The sequence below is a fragment of the Cherax quadricarinatus genome, chromosome 63 (assembly GCF_038502225.1).
Source record: "Cherax quadricarinatus isolate ZL_2023a chromosome 63, ASM3850222v1, whole genome shotgun sequence".
Lineage (NCBI taxonomy): Eukaryota > Metazoa > Arthropoda > Malacostraca > Decapoda > Parastacidae > Cherax > Cherax quadricarinatus.
The window spans coordinates 7,641,447-7,663,675 of record NC_091354.1 but is presented as its reverse complement, the minus strand read 5'-3'; the positions used below and the strand labels follow the sequence as shown (position 1 = coordinate 7,663,675).

General features: G+C 37.4%; 1 protein-coding gene across 1 annotated transcript in view; it reads right to left on the bottom strand.

Moving 5' to 3' along the window:
• Nucleotides 1-6,830: 6,830 nt before the first annotated feature.
• LOC128698202 (uncharacterized) overlaps nt 6,831-22,229 on the bottom strand; it is a 123,364-nt gene continuing 107,965 nt past the window's right edge. Inside the window, exons 7-11 of the mRNA XM_053790340.2 lie at nt 21,920-22,049; nt 19,872-19,994; nt 18,967-19,077; nt 10,697-10,814; nt 6,831-10,346 (exon numbers count right to left, since the gene is read on the bottom strand). Of these exons, the coding sequence (XP_053646315.2) occupies nt 8,195-10,346; nt 10,697-10,814; nt 18,967-19,077; nt 19,872-19,994; nt 21,920-22,049 (2,634 nt within the window). The 3' untranslated portion in view covers nt 6,831-8,194. The remainder of the gene's footprint in view (nt 10,347-10,696; nt 10,815-18,966; nt 19,078-19,871; nt 19,995-21,919; nt 22,050-22,229) is intronic.

Below are 22,229 nucleotides of genomic sequence, written 5' to 3'. Positions count from 1 at the left end.
TTTCCTGGGGAAACAATCAGTTTTAATCCAACGAAGGGGAGAAAAACTTTAATTCCTAGTATTAAGATCCCTTTACATTTGTCAACGCTACTATGTTCCATTGAAGATACAACTTCAAAGAGATTGTGAACCATTCTTTTTCAAAATGTAAGAATTAAGATTAATAATTACAATGCCTAGCTACATGACGTGGTTTCTTCAACACAAATACTGTCTCTTGCGGAGGTAGGGTGACCAACGGAAAGAGAGACAGCACTTTCCTGGTCATTCATTATTCAGCCGTTGTCTTGCCAGAAGCGCTGACATCACACTTCGTACGTGGTTGCATTAATATATGGACTGCTCGTAAAGGCTGGTAATCAGACGAGAGTAGAATGAAATTAGATGAATGGTTTAGAGAACCGACAAGTTGATAAATTAGACACATGTACAACACTTGAGTGAGGGACTGATTACCTCAAACTCCTCCTGTTCTTCCCGTTTTCCTTTGTTATGGACTGATGAAGCCGCTGTGTGGCGAAACGTTTCCTTAATAAACATACTCAAGTGTTGCACATGTGTCTAATTTATCAACTTGTCGGTTCTCTGATCCATTCATCTACATTCCTGTCAGACACAGCAACATCTTGGGATCTTAATACAGGGAATTCTTCACTTGCCTAACCCTTGGGCACGACCTACTTCCACATTGGACAAATGTGATACCACCTACGACTGCTGCACCTCACCTGCCTACGGTATATAAGCTAAGACTTCTTCGCACATATGATGTATTTTTTTCAAGATTGATGGACTGATTACAACGCTCAAGGCTGAGGGACTGATTACCTCAAACTCCTCTTGTTCTTCCCCGTTCTCCTTTGTTATGGACTGATGAAGCCACTGTGTGGCGAAACGTTTCCTTATTAAAAACACCCAAGTGTTACACATGTGTCTGATTTATCAGAATGAAATTAGTTCTGAGCTTACCACCGCCACGTATGTCCTCGCATCATGAAACATGCCTAGTTCCGCTAGGTACATGATGTTTGTAGAATTGCATGGTCCATCCTCGGCCAGCCGAAGTTTGGTATATATATATATATATATATATATATACACACACACACACACACACCTCTGGCCGTTTCCCACCCAGGTAGAGTGACCCAAGAAAGACTTTTTCCGTCATTTAAACTATTATTGTCTTGCCAGAGGTACACAGATACGACAATACCTGTTTGCTCTCTGCGTGCAGAGTGCAGGCTCTGTACTGGTTCCCTCCAGGACTCAAGTCCAGCTAACAAGTTTCCCTCAATCCCTTCACAAAATATTACCGTGCTCACACTCCAACAGCTCGTCTAGTCCTAAAAAACCATTTGTCTTCACTCCTATCTAACACGCTTACGCATACCTTCTGTATGTCCAGGCTGTTGTTGCATGTGTGTGAAGCTATATGCAAAAGAGTATCAAAAACCATTAACTCATAACACTTTATTATTACGTAGAAATAGTTTTCATTTTGCCCTAAGATCTAGTGACAAAATAGTTTTACTTAGCATGGCAAAAACTTACATATATATTAAGATTACAATGACTACTAACGTCGTATTTTCTCTAAAATAAAAACGGAAGCTGAGACTGTAGTTGAAAACGCTGAAACTTTAGTGACAAGACCGTGACCTATGTGGTGATCTGAGTGCAAAGATGGTCTAAGAGTGAAGTGATCTGAGTGTATGGGTGATCTGAGTGCAAGGGTGATCTGAGTGCAAGGGTGATCTGAGTGCAAGGGTGATCTGAGTGCAAGGGTGATCTGATTGCAAGGGCGATCTGAGTGCAGGAGTGATTTGTATGTCTCAAGTCAATTTTGAAACTGGGTGCAGGCAGACACCCTTAAAATAAGAGGCGTAATATAAGGGATGGGAACCTGCTGCCTTCACCAAGTGAACTTTTGTTACTCTGTGTGTGGCGACTTTTGTGATTTTTCTAAAACTGACGTAACGAGTACTTATGTCCTTACTACTACCTATGGAACTAAAAAACGACGCTTTACTGAAAGAATTCTGATGATTTTCTACAAAAAAATGAGTTTAGTGCTATAGCAGCGCTATAGGTTTAAAGCCTGTCGACTACACGAAGGTCATGAAGGCTGCATGTAACCTTTTCACCACCAGTCATACATACTAAAATTTCGTAAGCAGGGTTTTAGGGTACTCTCAGCAAATCTTCGTTGGCAAGCATATAGATATTGTTAGTCTCTCACTGAGTAGCTCAGTGTATCACAACGCTCGGGTTTCTGTTAAAAAAAGTATTAGAGGTTGGAATAGGGGTGTTAGCTGACAAATGGTCAAAGAAAATACAGTGGACCCTCAACCAACGGCATTAATCCGTTCCAGAGAGCTTGCCGTTGGTCGAAATTGCCGTTTGTTGAGTTAATTTTCCCCGTAAGAAATAATGGAAAAAGAATTAATCCGTTACTGACATCCCAAAATCTAAAAAAAAAAAAAATTACATGAAATATACATTTCCTTATAGGGAAAGGAATGGGACATGCAAAATAAACAATTAAATGCCACTTACCTTTATTGTGGAGTTGTTGATGAGTGATGTGCCAGCAGCAGGGGAGATTCAGGATTGTCTATTGCTTGGAAGGAGAATCCCCTTCCATAAAGACTTCAGGTACCAAGTCCCTTGGTGGGGTTACCTCCATTCTTGGTTTTTTAATGCCACTAGGACCAGCTTGAGAATCACTGGACCACCCTCTACCGCCATCACTACCACCTCTACCACCATCACAACCACTACCACCCTCTACCACCATCACTACCACCCTCTACTACCATCACCATCACTACCACCTTCTACCACCATCACAACCACTACCACCATCACTACCACCCTCTACCACCATCACTATCACCCTCTACCACCACCACTTTCGTATTTTTCTACAATTTTTTCTTGAATTCCATCATGTTTCTCACATCGTTTACAAAAGGGGCAGGCTCTAGAAGCTTCTGTGGGGCCCATGGTGGCTTATTTAGCGGTTACAAGCACTAGAAACAGTGGAATAATAAAAAATGTATGGGAGGCACACGTGGAAACCGACCGGAACACCTTGTAAACAATGGTACACTGACTTTTGGAGTGGCTGGGCGCCCATCAACAGGTTCCGGACGATCGTCGTTGATTAAGTTTTTCGCCGTTGGTTAAGGTATTTTTTCTACGGCAAAAAGCGCCGTTAGACGAAATTACCGTTACTTAATGCCGCCGTTAGTTGAGGGTCGACTGTACGTACAGCAAGATAAGATACTTGTAATAAGATAAGATACTTATAATAAGATAAGATACTTATAGTATGATAAGATACTTACAGCAAGATAAGATACCTATAGCAAGATATTATATATAGCAAAATAAGATATATATAGCAAGATAATATACATATAACAATATAAGATATATTTATATAACAAGTTAAGATACTTATAGCAAGATATATATATATATATATATATATATATATATATATATATATATATATATATATATATATATATATATATATAGCATGATAAGATACATATAGCAAGATAAGATACATAAAGCAAGATAAGATACATATAGAAAGATAAAACCTTTTATTATTACAATATTTCTTATTGCAGAGATTGGTGGATGAATTTGGTAGGGAGTGCAAAAGAAGAAAATTAAAGGTGAATACAGGAAAGAGTAAGGTTATGAGGATAACAAAAAGATTAGGTGATGAAAGATTGAATATCAGATTGGAGAGAGAGAGTATGGAGGAGGTGAACGTATTCAGATATTTGGGAGTGGACGTGTCAGCGGATGGGTCTATGAAAGATGAGGTGAATCATAGAATTGATGAGGGAAAAAGAGTGAGTGGTGCACTTAGGAGTCTGTGGAGACAAAGAACTTTGTCCTTGGAGGCAAAGAGGGGAATGTATGAGAGTATAGTTTTACCAACGCTCTTATATGGGTGTGAAGCGTGGGTGATGAATGTTGCAGCGAGGAGAAGGCTGGAGGCAGTGGAGATGTCATGTCTGAGGGCAATGTGTGGTGTGAATATAATGCAGAGAATTCGTAGTTTGGAAGTTAGGAGGAGGTGCGGGATTACCAAAACTGTTGTCCAGAGGGCTGAGGAAGGGTTGTTGAGGTGGTTCGGACATGTAGAGAGAATGGAGCGAAACAGAATGACTTCAAGAGTGTATCAGTCTGTAGTGGAAGGAAGGCGGGGTAGGGGTCGGCCTAGGAAGGGTTGGAGGGAGGGGGTAAAGGAGGTTTTGTGTGCGAGGGGCTTGGACTTCCAGCAGGCATGCGTGAGCGTGTTTGATAGGAGTGAATGGAGACAAATGGTTTTTAATACTTGACGTGCTGTTGGAGTGTGAGCAAAGTAACATTTATGAAGGGATTCAGGGAAACCGGCAGGCCGGACTTGAGTTCTGGAGATGGGAAGTACAGTGCCTGCACTCTGAAGGAGGGGTGTTAATGTTGCAGTTTAAAAACTGTAGTGTAAAGCACCCTTCTGGCAAGACAGTGATGGAGTGAATGATGGTGAAAGTTTTTCTTTTTCGGGCCACCCTGCCTTGGTGGGAATCGGCCGGTGTGATAATAAAAATAAAAAAAAAAAAATTTCTTATACAAAATCTTCGTCGAGTAGATCAAAAAAAAAAGCTAAAAAGCAAATAAAAGGATCATACAATTTTGACTTGATTTCCGCGGCATGATGGATACTCCTTGGAAGGCATTTTTGACTTGTTGAAAAAGGTTCATCACATTTGGCGTCTTTAATGACACTTCAGTGCTCTGATATTTCTGTGATTTAATTTGGGAAATATTGTAGAATATATATATATATATATATATATATATATATATATATATATATATATATATATATATATATATATATGTATATATATATATATATACACACACACGCAAGTATTTTAGTCTGGTGGTGAAAGCTTTACATGCGGCCTCGTGAAGTCGATAGGTTTCAAACCCATTAACCTACCAACCAAATAAATTAATGACTAAGATCCAAAGTAATTCAAAACGGATAAAAGTTAAAGAAAATTTAAAGTTACTTACAATTTAGAAATTAGACTTGAACGATGTTTCGAACCCTCTTGGACAATTGTGGAGAATATTGGAAACTCATCAACAAAGATAGGTTTTTTGAGACTGGTCAGGCTCTGTGTGGAGGTCTCGCTCTACTTTGGGTATCAGGGTCAAAATCTCCCGACTCATTTTTTTGGGAAATAACTCCTCCTTGCGGGATTGATATAATAACTGAGGCATAAAAGAGCAGCTCCTCTGTTGAGGGGAATTTTTTTCGACTCTTCGAAAGACGCCGGTCACTGACTCTGGTAAAGTCTTTGTTTTATGAGGTGCGGCTTGCCTTAATACTATACATTTTTTTGGGCGGGAGGGGGAGGTACGTGTAATTTGCTCATACCTTCATAACCTTTACACACAAAAAATGCAATTGTTGTGATGATATGAGGCTCACAGGAATGGAATATTGACAAATAATTGAATTGAGACTTATGTGAGGGGTGACTGCACTAGAATGGACGAGACGTTTTATGAGAGGATTAGGATTGTAGGGATGACTGCAGTAAAGTTGACGAGTCTCATGAGAGGATGGGAATGATGCAGTTGAATGGTTGTGACATAAATTATGTAATGAAAATATACATACCAGATAATAAATGATAAATAATACTGAAGTAAGGTTGTTTGATAGGAATAAATTTGCCATGATAATATTTGTATATGGGTTATCTCTAGGTAAAAGAGAATGGATGGCATGATTTACCTTTCTTTATTGGATTGTGTGTGTGTGTGTGTGTGTGTGTGTGTGTGTGTGTGTGTGTGTGTGTGTGTGTGTGTGTGTGTGTGTACACACACACAGGACTATTCGCTAAGGAACTCTTTAGTTATCTACTGAAGAAGGCCTTACTGATAAGCCGAAATATACAGCTCTAATTACTCTGTCATTATTTTCATGTGGGTTCTTTTGTATCAGTGACCACTATTGACCGCACTGTGAATGGATATGTATGTCTGTATATGCATAGATCACATGAATGATACACGGATCACCTTTGCTGTACAGTTTCCGTCTGAATAACCAAACAAAATTATTCTCTCTACATACAGTACGAAGTTAAAGCTTTAATTTTTTTCTGACGGAACAAGAATGAGCGTAAGCATCACTAGAACGTCGTACTCTATACAAGGACCCATCAACCAGCTTCTCTGAAAGTGACAGAGCTGAAAGTCTTCTTGGCGCTCAGTCAGACTTCATAGATGTTCGAATCCTCTCTATAAATTAGAACTCTGTTACTCTATGCCAACACATCGATACCATGCCTAACCCTTCTAGGGTAGGGTAGGTGCCTGAGTCCGAGCCTTTAGCTCATAAGACTGTCATTCCCATTTGCTCCCTTGGGGCGGGGATGGCAGACCAGAGAGGCCTAGCTTGTGGCTAGGCCTGGGGACAGTTGGTCCCAAAGATGAGGAGGTACTTGTGCCTCCTCCCATGGGAGACTTAGGTCTCAGACACTCCCTAAAGAGGGAGCCAAGGCCGGGCCACCACTTGGAAAAGGCCCGGGCCGGGAGAATACCGGCTAATCTTTAACTTAACTCTATGCCAACTCGCGTAGAAGTTTCAATTCTCTCCATAGCTCATGCAAGTACCTTCAGAGACTCTAAGAAGATAGCCACTTTAGCTACATCATATACGTTGTTATAATACACTAAAAAAGATTTAACTCGTTATATTCATTTGCGCAAATATTTAGGCATAGAAAATGCTTCAGTAATAAGAGAACTAACCTCTTTTTTTAAGGTTAATGCACAATATCTCAAGTAAATTGAAAACAAGCACGTATAACAATTGTTTGCAAACCTACCATCTGTTTGCACTAACAAAATATATTTATGAATTTTCACATCTTGCACATGATTTTTTTTTTATTTTTAATTACAGAAGTTGTATTATTTGGTGCAGTTCACATATATTTACTGAACATTTGCTCAGAAATACACAAAATTGAAGAACGATTGCAATTTTTTGACGCTCATGGAATTATAGGCATTGGTCATCGTCAGTAAAAAATTCACATTCTGTTCTTTAAATGAAGGAGAATATACACTAAATAGTTAGAACAAAACACCTAGTCAACATTAACAAGAAGGATGATGATGTTTGGATTGCTCGTCAGAGGAAAAAAATCACCTGGCACTTCGTCAAATGGTGACTGAGTTTTCTTCATGCAAAGACGATTCTACTCACCAAGTACAGTAAAGGAGTTTAATACATATTACGATATCAAACTCCACCAAAAAGACACCTTATCCAAGATGGTCTCATCTCATTTTTATTATGGAATGAAGTTTTGCATATGACAATAAACCCACATATTTGGTGTGCCTATGATTTTCTCATAAAAACTCAGGCCTTTTTAGTTTCACTACAAGGGTATTAAGTTTTGTAGCTGCAATTTGCACAAATGTTCTAATTATTTAACTTGTTCACTCACCCAGGCAGTGCAATTACAACAAGTACTGTATATACATTGTTCTGAACAAATAAAACCAGTGAAGTATTATGTATTTTGTTTCCAGTTTCTTATCACCGATTCTTCTCATTTTGTATCTCTTAATTTTTTTACCATTAGCTATTTTCTACAAGTTTCAGAGAATATCAAGTTAACATTGATCCAACACATAAGTTATGGTGCCTCAGCAATTGTTATTTCATAATTTAATGCTAGATCCCCTTCATATTCAACAGGAGAAGGAAACTTAATGCATAATCTATTAAGCTCATTAAAGTCAGATTCCTCATAGGATAAGATAAATATCTTATTGTCTAACAAGCAAACAGACCAGCTGGTTGTACTGATGTTTCTTATACACGAAGTCCTGAACACTGCATTTATTTTTTTTAATTTTCTCTGCAGGTATCAATAACTGCCTGACTGGTCACAGACCGGGCAGAGATTAGTGAATATACACAGGACTGAGTTCGATTACTTCTCTTTATGACTCCTTCACAAGGGCTTAGCACCTCATGAAATACAATCACAAATGTATTGTTCCCTTTGAAACATAATATTAATATTGATAAGCATAATAGGTTTCTCTATCTTCCTTCATAAAGATGTGAATGAAAATCATCCTATATATTCTTCAACAATAAAGATGATAAAGGAAACAGAGTAAGGAAGAGAGGGATGAAAGACAAGGAGAATCTCGGAGCAGCAGAGACGTTGTTGCCCTGTAGGTATCCGTGACTCCCATCCGCTCTCTCTCTTCCATCATTTATTGATGTTTCCTTTCCTTCTTGTCTCCCCGACGTTCCGCCATTTCTACTTTTATGTTTTTCGTTGGAGAGTTCATCATCATCATTCACTATACTGACAATCTCGTATTCGTAAGTGCTTCCATCCATTCCATGGATGATGTACTGAGGGATCTTACTCTCGTTCATCTCTGAGTGAACGGCAATCAAGATGGTCAGATTCTTCTGGCCAATGGACATGTCCTTCCAGTTGTTTGGTTCAGTGGTGAGGGACGTGCTTTTCGTTATCGATTCCGCTGTATCTTTCGAGAGCGTATCACTCATTGTCGTTGTTGCTTCACTAGAATATACTGAGTATTCCGTTGTTAGTGCTTCCTCGTTTGTGGCTGTTTCCTCTTCGGCGTTAATTGGTATCGAATCCACGGAATTTATTGAGGAAACGATTGTTGTGGAAACTGCTTCTAATACATTGGGAGTTGATTCCATCACTGTCGCAGCTGTAGTGACATTCGGGGTGACTTCCTCAAAACTTCTGAGAGTGCTAGCTTCAGTACCAGCTTTAATTATACTTTCTGTTTCTGTGACAGTTTCAGGCGACTGTGAGTTCTGTGATTCGGTGGTCGTCAGAGGAATAACGCTGCCACTGAAGTCAACTGTTGTAGCTTTTTCGGATATTATTGTATCGTTGTCTGATAGAATTTTCACTTCTGTCATTATTTCAGTGGTAACAGCTTCTTTGAAAGCCTCATCTTTTTCTTCGCTGTTAGCAGACAACATCTCTTCATCCAGACCAGTTGGTTCCATGTCTGGAAACTGTTTAGTATTATTGGATTCCGAGAGTCCCAAATCTATCGAAGTTAAACTCACCGTTTCATCGCTTCTGTTGTAGTCTTCAGAGGATGAGGAATCATATTCAATGTCTGTATCATTAGTGGTACCTTCGGGTGTCAGATACGGAGTCGTTGAATTAATATCGAAGTCATCAGGTGTATCAAGTACTGACGTCGTGTTGTCAGTGGCAGTAGCATTAGTCAAATTCCGGGCACTAAGCAACAAATTTGTGTCAAGAACATGCGATTCTAAACTGTTATCATAGTCCTCGATGCTAGAAGAATCAAGTTCATCATTATCCAAATCCAGATAAGGAGCGTTATCAATCACCACCTCAATGTTTACATCCACTCCGTCCAGCGGTGTGTCATCTCTCTCACTGTTGCTCTCTGCTAAAGTAACATTGTTGATCTCATTCTTGTCTTCAGGTTCTCCATGCTTTCTCTCTATAATGCTACCTTCAGCTTCCTCCTGAATTTTCAAAGTATTGTTTTCTGTGGTCGGTGAAGAATATGAAATAGAGATGTCATATATTTGAACGTCATTCTCAACAGTGTTGGCATAATCAATTTCCTGGTCTCTGCCACTAGGCATATTTTCTGTGTCAACTGTAGGAGGAATCTCCATAGCAATGCTGTTTTTAAAGCTGTTAGTCATTATATCATCATCATACTCACGTTCTTCATCGCATCCTAACTTCCCTTCTACACAACGAGACTCTATACCATCGATTTCATTATCACTTTCATCCTCTTTAGTCAGCATATCGTCTATGCCATCTTCGTTCTCTTCGTAAATGTGTACGCGCTTGTCATCCTTTTCTACCTGAGTAGTTACCAAGGCGCATGCGTAAGGCATCTCATCATCTCCCGTCTCACAGTCGTCAATACCATTACACACATACAACAAACGGATGCATTTTCCACTGGGACACCGAAATTCCTCTTCAGTGCAGTTGATTCTCTTGACAGAACTTTCACTCAAGCACTCAATGAGTTGTTTATCTTCTTTAGCGACGCGCATGTCTTTGATAGAAGTATAAGCGGTGCAAAAGGTGGCGTCTTCGTCCTCCGAGGTAGGGCAGTCAGGGACACCATCACAGAGTCGATGGTGTTCTACACATCGACCGCCTTCCAGACATCGAAGTTCTCTGGGGCCACAAGACAGGAAGCCACACACTGCTCCTGACTCGTCCCATCTAAAAGGAAAAAAAAAACCTTAACAGCGTTTCCCTCTCTAAAAAAAATTAAGAATGCTTGAACAAAAACTATAAACTAGTTCGAGAATAAGAAATATATTAATGAATATCTTAGAAAAGTGTATTCTATTTATTCCATAGAAAAAAGATACTTCTTTATTACCGATTTTACCTCTATTTTACCAATCTTTCCATTAATTAAATTGGATTCAATTATGACCAAGGACTCTTATATCCTCATGAATCTAGAAAACTTGAGAACAAGAGAGGGTAAAAACTACTATCCCCACAATACAGGGGCATAAACCGGTTATAAGTTCCATGTATAAAGGAGCCTCTAGACGACGCACCCGTCCGGGCAGTGGCTGACGCCGTCGCAGGTGGCATTGAAGGGAACGCAAGTTCCTCCCTTGGGACACCTCACCTGCCCTGGGCTGCACTCAGGACACGCGTACTCGTCATCACCATCTGCAGGGTAAGCCCTTATATATATATATATATATATATATATATATATATATATATATATATATATATATATATATATATATATATATATATATATATATATATATTATATATATATATATATATATATATATATATATATATATATATATATATATATATATATATATATATATATATATACATATATATATATGTCGTGCCGAATATGTAAAACTGGTCAATTATCAAGAACTCATTTAAAATTAAGTCCTTTCTGAAATTTTCTCATATACGTTTCAAGATATATTTTTTTCATTAATGCTAATGTAAAAATTTTTAAATTTGCACCAAAAGAATCTTAGAAAACTTACCTAACCTTATTATAACAAGAGCAATTTATTTTAGCCTAACGCCACTAAATATATTTTAAATACGTTTACAATAATTTAGTACTAAACAAACAAGACCAAATATACTTTTTTCGTTAGGTTCAGAATGATTTTGACGAAATTATTGCATACACAAATTTTCACTTGTCCTATATGGCAAGATGTGCGTTGCTATTTAAGCCAAAATCGCAAGTTCTGCCTATTCGGCACGATATATATATATATATATCGTGCCGAATATGTAAAACTGGTCAATTACCAAGAACTTATTTAAAATTAAGTCCTTTCTGAAATTTTCTCTTATACATTTAATGATATATTTTCTTCATTAATGTTAATGTAAAAATTTTTAATTTTGCACGAAAAGAATCTTAGAAAACTTACCTAACCTTATTATAACAAGAACAATTTATTTTAGCCTACCCAACTAAATATATTTTAAATACGTTTGCAATTATTTAATACTAAACAAACACAATCAAATATATTTTTTTCGTTAGGTTCAGAATGATTTTGGCGAAATTATTGCATACAAAAATTTTCACTTGTCCTATATGGCAAGATGAACGTTGCTATTTAAGCCAAGATCGCAAGTTTTACATATTCGGCACGACATATATATATATATATATATTATTGTGCCCACGAACGAGTGGTATTGATCAATAACAACACTGCGACTAGCCAAGGACGTCGTAGCGAATTGGAAAAACGCAGTTTTGGCTTAAACAGCAACTCTCTTTTTTCCGTATAAGGTAATCGAAAATTTGTGTATACAGTAATTTCGAGAAAAAACATTCTGAACCTAACAAAAAAAATGTATTTCATTGTGTTTATTCATTATTAAATTATTGTAAATTTATCTAAAACATGTTTAGCTGGATTAGGCTAAATTAAATTGCTCTTGATATAATATGGTTAGGTAAGTTTTCTAAAGCTCTTTTAAGAACATAAGAACATAAGAATGGAGGAACAATGCAGAAGGCCTACTGGCCCATGCAAGGCAGGTTCTTACCAAAACGACCTCTATCTAAAGCTACCCAAGAAATAACTCCCGTACCCACTAACACCAATCAAACCCAGCCCTTCCCGCTCATATATTTGTCCAATCTCTTCTTAAAGTTACCCAAGGTCCTAGCCTCTATCACCCTACTGGGAAGATTGTTCCACGCATCTACAACTCTGTTAGAAAACCAGTACTTACCTATGTCCTTTCTAAATCTAAATTTATCCAATTTAAATCCATTATTTCTGGTTCTTACCTGGTTCGACACCCTCAGTACTTTATTAATATCACCTTTGTTTATGCCCGTCATCCACTTATACACTTCAATGATATCTCCCCTCATTCTACGTCTCTCCAAAGAGTGGAGATTTAAGGCTTTAAGTCTATCTTTATATGGGAGATTCCTTACACAGTAAATCATTTTAGTCATTCTTCTCTGTATGTTCTCTAATGAGTCTATATCCATCCTGTAGTAAGGGGACCAAAACTGAGCAGCATAATCTAAATGAGGCTTCACTAGTGATGTATAGAGCTGTAAAATAACTTTTGGACTTCTGTTACTTATACTTCTTGAGATAAATCCTAGTAATCTGTTAGCCTTGTTGCGCACACTAAGGCACTGCTGTCTTGGCTTTAGATTTCTGCTTACCATGACTCCCAAGTCTTTTTCACATTCTGTATGATCAAGCTCTACTTCACCTAGATTATAGCTTTGAGGGTTATTTTCATTACCAAGGGCATGTACCTTACACTTATACACATTGAACTTCATCTGCCATTTTTCAGACCAAGACATTAATTTGTGCAAATCCTCCTGGAGTTCATTGCTATCCTCCTCAGAATGAATTATACGGCCTATCTTTGTATCATCAGCAAATTTACTCATGTCACTCGTAATCCCTTCATCAAGGTCATTAATGTAAATTATGAATAAGAGAGGGCCTAAAACTGTTCCTTGTGGAACGCCACTAGTGACTAATCCCCATTCAGATTTCACCCCATTTATCGTAACTCTGCTTTCTATTGGTAAGCCATGTCTCTATCCATGCTAGAACTTTACCTAATATACCATGAGCTGCCACTTTTCTTAAGAGTCTCTTGTGAGGTACTCTATCGAAGGCTTTACTAAAATAAAAATAAGCAATATCATATTCTTTATCACTGCCTTGAATGTTCTATTGAAGAACGTCAGTAAATTTGTCCGGCAGGAACGATCTCTCGTGAATCCATGCTGAGATTCATTTATCAAGTTATGCTCTTCAAGGTGAATTCTAATAATGTCAACTATAATTGATTCTAATAACTTGCCCACTACAGATGTCAGGCTTATTGGACGGTAATTTGAAGGAGTGGACTTATCCCCTGATTTGAATATAGGAATCACATTAGCCATCCTCCACAATTCTGGCACAACACCGGTAAGGATGGACGCACACACTCGTTAACGATTGACTGAGCTCCATCTTGCATTCCTTAAGTTAGTAACTTTTTTTAATTTTTACATTAACATAAATTAAAAAAACTATATCTTTAAACGTAGAAGGGAAATTTTTAGAAAGAACTTAATTTTAAATGAGTTCTTGCTAACTGACGAGTTTTACCTATTCGGCACGACATTAAATATATATATATATATATATATATATATATATATATATATATATATATATATATATATATATATATATATATATATATATATATATATATATATATATATATATATATAGATATATATATATATATATATATATATATATATATATATATATATATGTCGTGCCGAATATGTAAAACTGGTCAATTAGCAAGAACTCATTTAAAATTAAATTCTTTCTAAAATTTTCTCTTATACGTTTAAAGATATATTTTTTCATTAATGTTAATGTAAAAAAATTTAATTTTGCTCCAAAACAATTTTAGAAAACTTACCTAACCTTATTATAACAAGAATAATTTATTTTAGCCTAACCCAACTAAATATATTTTAGATTTGTTTACAATAATTTAATACTAAGCAAACACAGTGAAACATATGTTTTTCGTCAGGTTCAGAATGATTTTGGCGAAATTATTGCATACACAAATTTTCACATGTCCTATAAGGCAAGATGAGTGTTTCTATTTAAGCCAAGATAGCAAGCTCTGCCTATTCGGCACGACATATATATATATATATATATATATATATATATATATATATATATATATATATATATATATATATATATATATATATATATATATATATATATATATGTCGTGCCGAATATGTAAAACCGGTCAATTAGCAAGAACTCATTTAAAATTAAGTCCTTTCTAAAATTTTCTCTTATAAGTTTAAAGATATATTTTTTTGATTAATGATAATGTAAAAAAATAAATTTTGTACCAAAAGGAACTTAGAAAACTTACCTAACCTTATTATAACAAGAACAATTTATTTTAGCCTAACCCAACTAAATATATTTTAGATTTGTTTACAATAATTTAATACTAAACAAACACAGTGAAATATATTTTTTTCGTTAGGTTCAGAATGATTTTGGCGAAGTTATTGCATACACAAATTTTCGCTTGTCCTATATGGCAAGATGAGCGTTGCTATTTAAGCCAAGATCGCAAGTTCTGCCCATTCGGCACGACATATATATATATATATATATATATATATATATATATATATATATATATATATATATATATATATATATATATATATATATATATATATATGTCGTGCCGAATGGGCAGAACTTGCGATCTTGGCTTAAATAGCAACGTGAAGAGAGTGGTGAGAGAGTGCAAAAGGAGAGCAGATGAAAGAGTGGGAGAGGCACTGTCAAGAAATTTTAATGAAAATAAGAAAAAATTTGGAGTGAGTTAAACAAGTTAAGAAAACCTAGGGAAAGTATGGATTTGTCCGTTAAAAACAGAGTAGGGGAGTTAGTAGATGGGGAGATGGAGGTAATAGGTAGATGGCGAGAATATTTTGAGGAACTTTTAAATGTTGAGGAAGAAAGGGAGGTGGTAATTTCATGCACTGGCCAGGGAGATATACCATCTTTTAGGAGTGAAGAAGAGCAGAATGTAAGTGTGGTGGAGGTACGTGAGGCATTACGTAGAATGAAAGGGGGTAAAGCAGCTGGAACTGATGGGATCATGGCAGAAATGTTAAAAGCAGGGGGGGATATAGTGTTGGAGTGGTTGGTACTTTTGTTTAATAAATGTATGAAAGAGGGGAAGGTACCTAGGGATTGGCGGAGAGCATGTATAGTCCCTTTATATAAAGGGAAAGGGGACAAAAGAGATTGTAAAAATTATAGAGGAATAAGTTTACTGAGTATACCAGGAAAAGTATACGGTATGGTTATAATTGAAAGAATTAGAGGTAAGACAGAATGTAGAATTGCGGATGAGCAAGGAGGCTTCAGAGTGGGTAGGGGATGTGTAGATCAAGTATTTACATTGAAGCATATATGTGAACAGTAATTAGATAAAGGTAGGGAAGTTTTTATTGCATTTATGGATTTAGCAAAGGCATATGATAGAGTGGATAGAGGAGCAATGTGGCAGATGTTGCAAGTTTATGGAATAGGTGGCAAGTTACTAAATGCTGTAAAGAGCTTTTATGAGGATAGTGAGGCTCAGGTTAGGGTGTGTAGAAGAGAGGGAGAATACTTCCCGGTAAAAGTAGGTCTTAGACAGGGATGTGTAATGTCACCATGGTTGTTTAATATATTTATAGATGGGGTTGTAAAAGAAGTAAATGCTAGGGTGTTCGGGAGAGGGGTAGGATTAAATTATGGGGAATCAAATTCAAAATGGGAATTGACACAGTTACTTTTTGCTGATGATACTGTGCTTATGGGAGATTCTAAAGAAAAATTGCAAAGGTTAGTGGATGAGTTTGAGAATGTGTGTAAAGGTAGAAAGTTGAAAGTGAACATAGAAAAGAGTAAGGTGATGAGGGTATCAAATGATTTAGATAAAGAAAAATTGGATATCAAATTGGGGAGGAGGAGTATGGAAGAAGTGAATGTTTTCAGATACTTGGGAGTTGACGTGTCGGCGGATGGATTTATGAAGGATGAGGTTAATCATAGAGTTGATGAGGGAAAAAAGGTGAGTGGTGCGTTGAAGTATATGTGGAGTCAAAAAACGTTATCTATGGAGGCAAAGAAGGGAATGTATGAAAGTATAGTAATACAAACACTCTTATATGGATGTGAAGCTTGGGTGGTAAATGCAGCAGCGAGGAGACGGTTGGAGGCAGTGGAGATGTCCTGTCTAAGGGCAATGTGTGGTGTAAATATTATGCAGAAAATTCGGAGTGTGGAAATTAGGAGAAGGTGTGGAGTTAATAAAAGCATTAGTCAGAGGGCAGAAGAGGGGTTGTTGAGGTGGTTTGGTCATTTAGAGAGAATGGATCAAAGTAGAATGACATGGAAAGCATATAAATCTGTAGGGGAAGGAAAGAGGGGTAGGGGTCGTCCTCGAAAGGGTTGGAAAGAGGGGGTAAAGGAGGTTTTGTGGGTGAGGGGCTTGGACTTCCAGCAAGCGTGCATGAGCGTATTAGATAGGAGTGAATGGAGACGAATGATACTTGGGACCTGACGATCTGTTGGAGTGTGAGCAGGGTAATATTTAGTGAAGGGATTCAGTGAAACCGGTTATTTTCATATAGTCGGACTTGAGTCCTGGAAATGGGAAGTACAATGCCTGCACTTTAAAGGAGTGGTTTGGGATATTGGCAGTTTGGAGGGATATGTTGTGTATCTTTATACGTATATGCTTCTAAACTTTTGTATTCTGGGCACCTCTGCAAAAGCAGTGATAATGTGTGAGTGTGGTGAAAGTGTTGAATGATGATGAAAGTATTTTCTTTTTGGGGATTTTCTTTCTTTTTTTGGTCACCCTGCCTCGGTGGGAGACGACCGACTTGTTGAATATATATGTATACATATATATATATATATATATATATATATATATATATATATATATATATATATATATATATATATACGAGGATAGTGAGGCTCAAGTTAGAGTATGTAGGAAAGAGGGAAATTTTTTCCCAGTAAAAGTAGGCCTTAGACAAGGATGTGTGATGTCACCGTGGTTGTTTAATATATTTATAGATGGGGTTGTAAGAGAAGTAAATGCGAGGGTCTTGGCAAGAGGCGTGGAGTTAAAAGATAAAGAATCACACACAAAGTGGGAGTTGTCACAGCTGCTCTTTGCTGATGACACTGTGCTCTTGGGAGATTCTGAAGAGAAGTTGCAGAGATTGGTGGATGAATTTGGTAGGGTGTGCAAAAGAAGAAAATTAAAGGTGAATACAGGAAAGAGTAAGGTTATGAGGATAACAAAAAGATTAGGTGATGAAAGATTGAATATCAGATTGGAGGGAGAGAGTTTGGAGGAGGTGAGCGTATTCAGATATTTGGGAGTGGACGTGTCAGCGGATGGGTCTATGAAAGATGAGGTGAATCATAGAATTGATGAGGGAAAAAGAGTGAGTGGTGCACTTAGGAGTCTGTGGAGACAAAGAACTTTGTCCTTGGAGGCAAAGAGGGGAATGTATGAGAGTATAGTTTTACCAACGCTCTTATATGGGTGTGAAGCGTGGGTGATGAATGTTGCAGCGAGGAGAAGGCTGGAGGCAGTGGAGATGTCATGTCTGAGGGCAATGTGTGGTGTGAATATAATGCAGAGAATTCGTAGTTTGGAAGTTAGGAGGAGGTGCGGGATTACCAAAACTGTTGTCCAGAGGGCTGAGGAAGGGTTGTTGAGGTGGTTCGGACATGTAGAGAGAATGGAGCGAAACAGAATGACTTCAAGAGTGTATCAGTCTGTAGTGGAAGGAAGGCGGGGTATGGGTCGGCCTAGGAAGGGTTGGAGGGAGGGGGTAAAGGAGGTTTTGTGTGCGAGGGGCTTGGACTTCCAGCAGGCATGCGTGAGCGTGTTTGATAGGAGTGAATGGAGACAAATGGTTTTTAATACTTGACGTGCTGTTGGAGTGTGAGCAAAGTAACATTTATGAAGGGATTCAGGGAAACCGGCAGGCCGGACTTGAGTCCTGGAGATGGGAAGTACAGTGCCTGCACTCTGAAGGAGGGGTGTTAATGTTGCAGTTTAAAAACTGTAGTGTAAAGCACCCTTCTGGCAAGACAGTGATGGAGTGAATGATGGTGAAAGTTTTTCTTTTTCGGGCCACCCTGCCTTGGTGGGAATCGGCCGGTGTGATAATAAAAAAAAAAAAAAAAATATATATATATATATATATATATATATATATATATATATATATATATATATATATATATATATATATATATATATATATATACATGTATATTACATCATAATAGGCAGAGTGAACAATGACTGGAAAGGTATGGTGATACTGACAGTATATAAAGACACATACAGTATGTGCAGTGCAAGACATTTAATGAGGAAACGTTTCGCCACAAATGAGCAATGTTGATATGATGAATGAACTGCAATCACTAACTTTTGCAGGAAGATACTTTGATGTTGAGGACACCCTCCCCTCATTACCTTTCTTTAATTTTTCTTAAGTGGTTAGGAGAAAATTTCATATCACATTTTTTATGGACTATAATTTTTAGATGGTTTAAACCAAGTAGCTGGACATCATATGAATTTAAGTTCCAGTGAGCAGGTTATGGTACGACCAAGACTGAACTTCGGGAGAAACTTTCCCATTTTTAGTGCGAGACAAAACATCACCACGAATACATACCTTTACAATCGCGGTGACCGTCACAGCGCCAGGCACCGGCGATACAGACGTCGTCCCAGCAGCGGAACCCGTCGCAGGGAGACGCGTCGCACCCAACCTCGTCCACTCCGTCTGCGTCCACACATACCCAGAACACTTAGCAAATATTGTGTACGTGTTTGTAATAATAACTTGTGTCGTCTCACTCTCAACTTCCTTCAAGGAGGGTGACGACCTTGATATTGGGGGAAGGCTCTTGAGTCAAGAAACCGGAGTTACCCTCCCTTTACTTGGAACAAAATTATCTCCCAATTCCCCAAGAGCTATATAATCTTTAGTGCTTCTCTTAAAATAATAAATAAATATATATATATATATATATATATATATATATATATATATATATATATATATATATATATATATTTATATATATATATATATATATATATACATGTATATATATATAAAATAATTTTTAGAGGAAGTCTAATAAAGCTTTAACTAGAAAATTATGAAAAGAAAACTAATAGTAAGAATATCTCATCGCCTGACATTAATTACATGGGAACATAAAATATCGCTCCCTACTGCAAACTTGCAGGCCTATACTATAACGGTCACCATATTTATTCTCGGTTACCTAAATGCCTAAGTCACACTTAAGGTAACCCAAAATGTTTGCTTCAGTGCTTCTGAAGAACACTGAAGCACTGCTGGTGACGTGCGTTTGATCCAAATAATTGGAGCTGCCCTTCGTCATCTTGGATCAAACCTAAACACCTACCATTCCCCTACGAGCTTATCACTTCCCTATGATTATAATGACATTTACAAAACAAAAACTCCAAAAATTACTTTCCCATATCCTTCCAGAATCTCCATTTATTGAACTGAAATCAGTTGGCTCACTGTGAGTCACTTGCCTGGGCAGTCCGGAGCTCCGTCACAGATCCAGTAAGGGGAGACGCAGCGCTCCGAACCCGGACACCGAACCTGAAGACCTGAATAACACTCCGACACACCGTCCGTTGTCAGTCCGCCTCCCTCTGTGAAAAGTTCCGATACTTTGTGAGATTTGAAGCTTATCGGGTCATTTAAGCTGTACATTACTTCAAGAATAATCATGGAATTATCTAAATTGGGAAAAAAATATTTTATGACTATACGAAAAATAACAAAAACGTGAAAACAATACAGGCAAAAAATGACCCCTAAAAAATAATCCTTATGGAATAAAAACCAAAAAAAAAGTGTTCACACAGAGAACGACCTACATAAAAACAGTCCACATTAAATAATATTAAATAATTAAATAAGAAAACACAAAAAAGCAGAAATCAGAATCAAGGGACAAGAGAGATATAATAGAAATAAAATTCACAGGAATAAAACATCAAACAAAAAACACATAAAATGTGCAAAATAAAGAATACAAAGGAAAAAAAATATAATCAAAGTAACTAAGATAAAACAGAGACCAACAGAGATAATAGAACAAAAAAATAGTTCCACAGAGACATCGACACCATGCCTAACCCTTCTAGGGTAGGGTAGGTGCCTGAGCCCGAGCCTTTAGCTCATAAGACTGTCATTCCCATTAGCCTCCTTGGGGCGGGGATGGCAGACCAGAGAGGCCTAGCTTGTGGCTAGGCCTGGGGACAGTTGGTCCCAAAGATGAGGAGGTACTTGTGCCTCTTCCCATGGGAGACTTAGGTCTCAGACACTCCCTAAAGAGGGAGCCAAGGCCGGGCCACCACTTGGTAAAGGCCCGGGCCGGGAGAATACCGGCTAATCTTTAATAATAATAATAATAATAATAATAATAATAATAATAATAATAATAATAATAATAAGTTCCACAGAGAAATATCCATAGAAAACAGCTCACACAGATTCAATGGTTATAATAATATCCATAATTTTTAAAAGGGGTAGACGGGTAAGCCAGCGGAAGGCCTCGGTCAGATGACCATCACATGACTAAAACCCACGTAATGAAACCTTTCTCCTTTTCCTGACTACCTTTACATAACCTTACCTAACAGCTCACACAAGATATACCCTGAGGGGTATATTTCTCTCAGTCGTATATATACAGATTTTACTTTAATCCCTAATTTAGGGATTAAAGTATTCTTTTCTGGTGGTAAAAAGGCTATGAAGTAGCCTTATTCATAACAGGTTAATTGATAGGCTTGAAACCCCATTAACCAACAAACTAAACACCTATATAAGAATGTAGGAACACTGCAGAAGGCCTACTGGCCCATAGAAAAAATATTTACAGGGGAAACCCAACCCACAGAGAAACCAAATAAGAGAAAATATACCACAGGGAAATTTTATTAATTAAAATCAATCCAAAAAGAATTTAACAATAACCACAGAAAACAAAGAAAACTATTTTAAGAACAACCCATAAACAAACAACATGCAAAATTAATAGGCAACTGACAGGAAAAATAACCCACAGTGGAAAAATAACCCACAGTGGAAAAATAACCCACAGTGGAAAAATAACCCACAATGGGAACTAGCCCATGAGGATAAATAACTCACAGTGGAAAACACTAACTCTAACAAAACAATCCACAGAGAAAACGATATCACTAAAAAAAAAAACTCAAAGAGTCCACATGTAAAATAGACAAAAAGTAATTTACGCTCAAGAAAGTCAAAAACAAAACATAGATAAATACAGGGGAAAAAACACAGAAAAAATAATAAAAAACAAACATTCCTCAGGAAAAAAAAGTGAAAATCTTCCGACAGTTTATTTTATAACCTCGACGTCACTAAATACTTTGAATATTAGGTGAATCTTCACTCGTTGCTGAATAACCATAACAGAACCTTAAGCAGAATAAACAATAAGCGCTATTTTAGACTTTCCGTTGTATTGCTTCGTTGTACAACGCAGTCGTACCACTTTACCTGGCCAACTATCAGGTAGTTTAAAAGGGTAACTCACCTACATGGAGCGCCCCGGCGTCTAGTGAAAAGGACAAGGCAGTACCAGGTTCTTCATCAGCCAACAGTGCCTCCACAGTGGCCTTGTAAACAGTGTCCAGTTGCAGACCTCCTACTGCTGCCTCGCATCCCTGGTGCAGTGTAAGAAGAGGGTGGAGAGGAATACGAGTAGAGAAGAAGCGTGGAGGAGGGTAAAAAGAGGAATAGCGAGTACAGAAGAACGGTGATTACGAGGGACGGAGAGAAAGGGTAAAGGGTAGAAAGCACAAAGGTTTTAGCGAAGAACGACCAAATAGAAAGGGAATGATGAA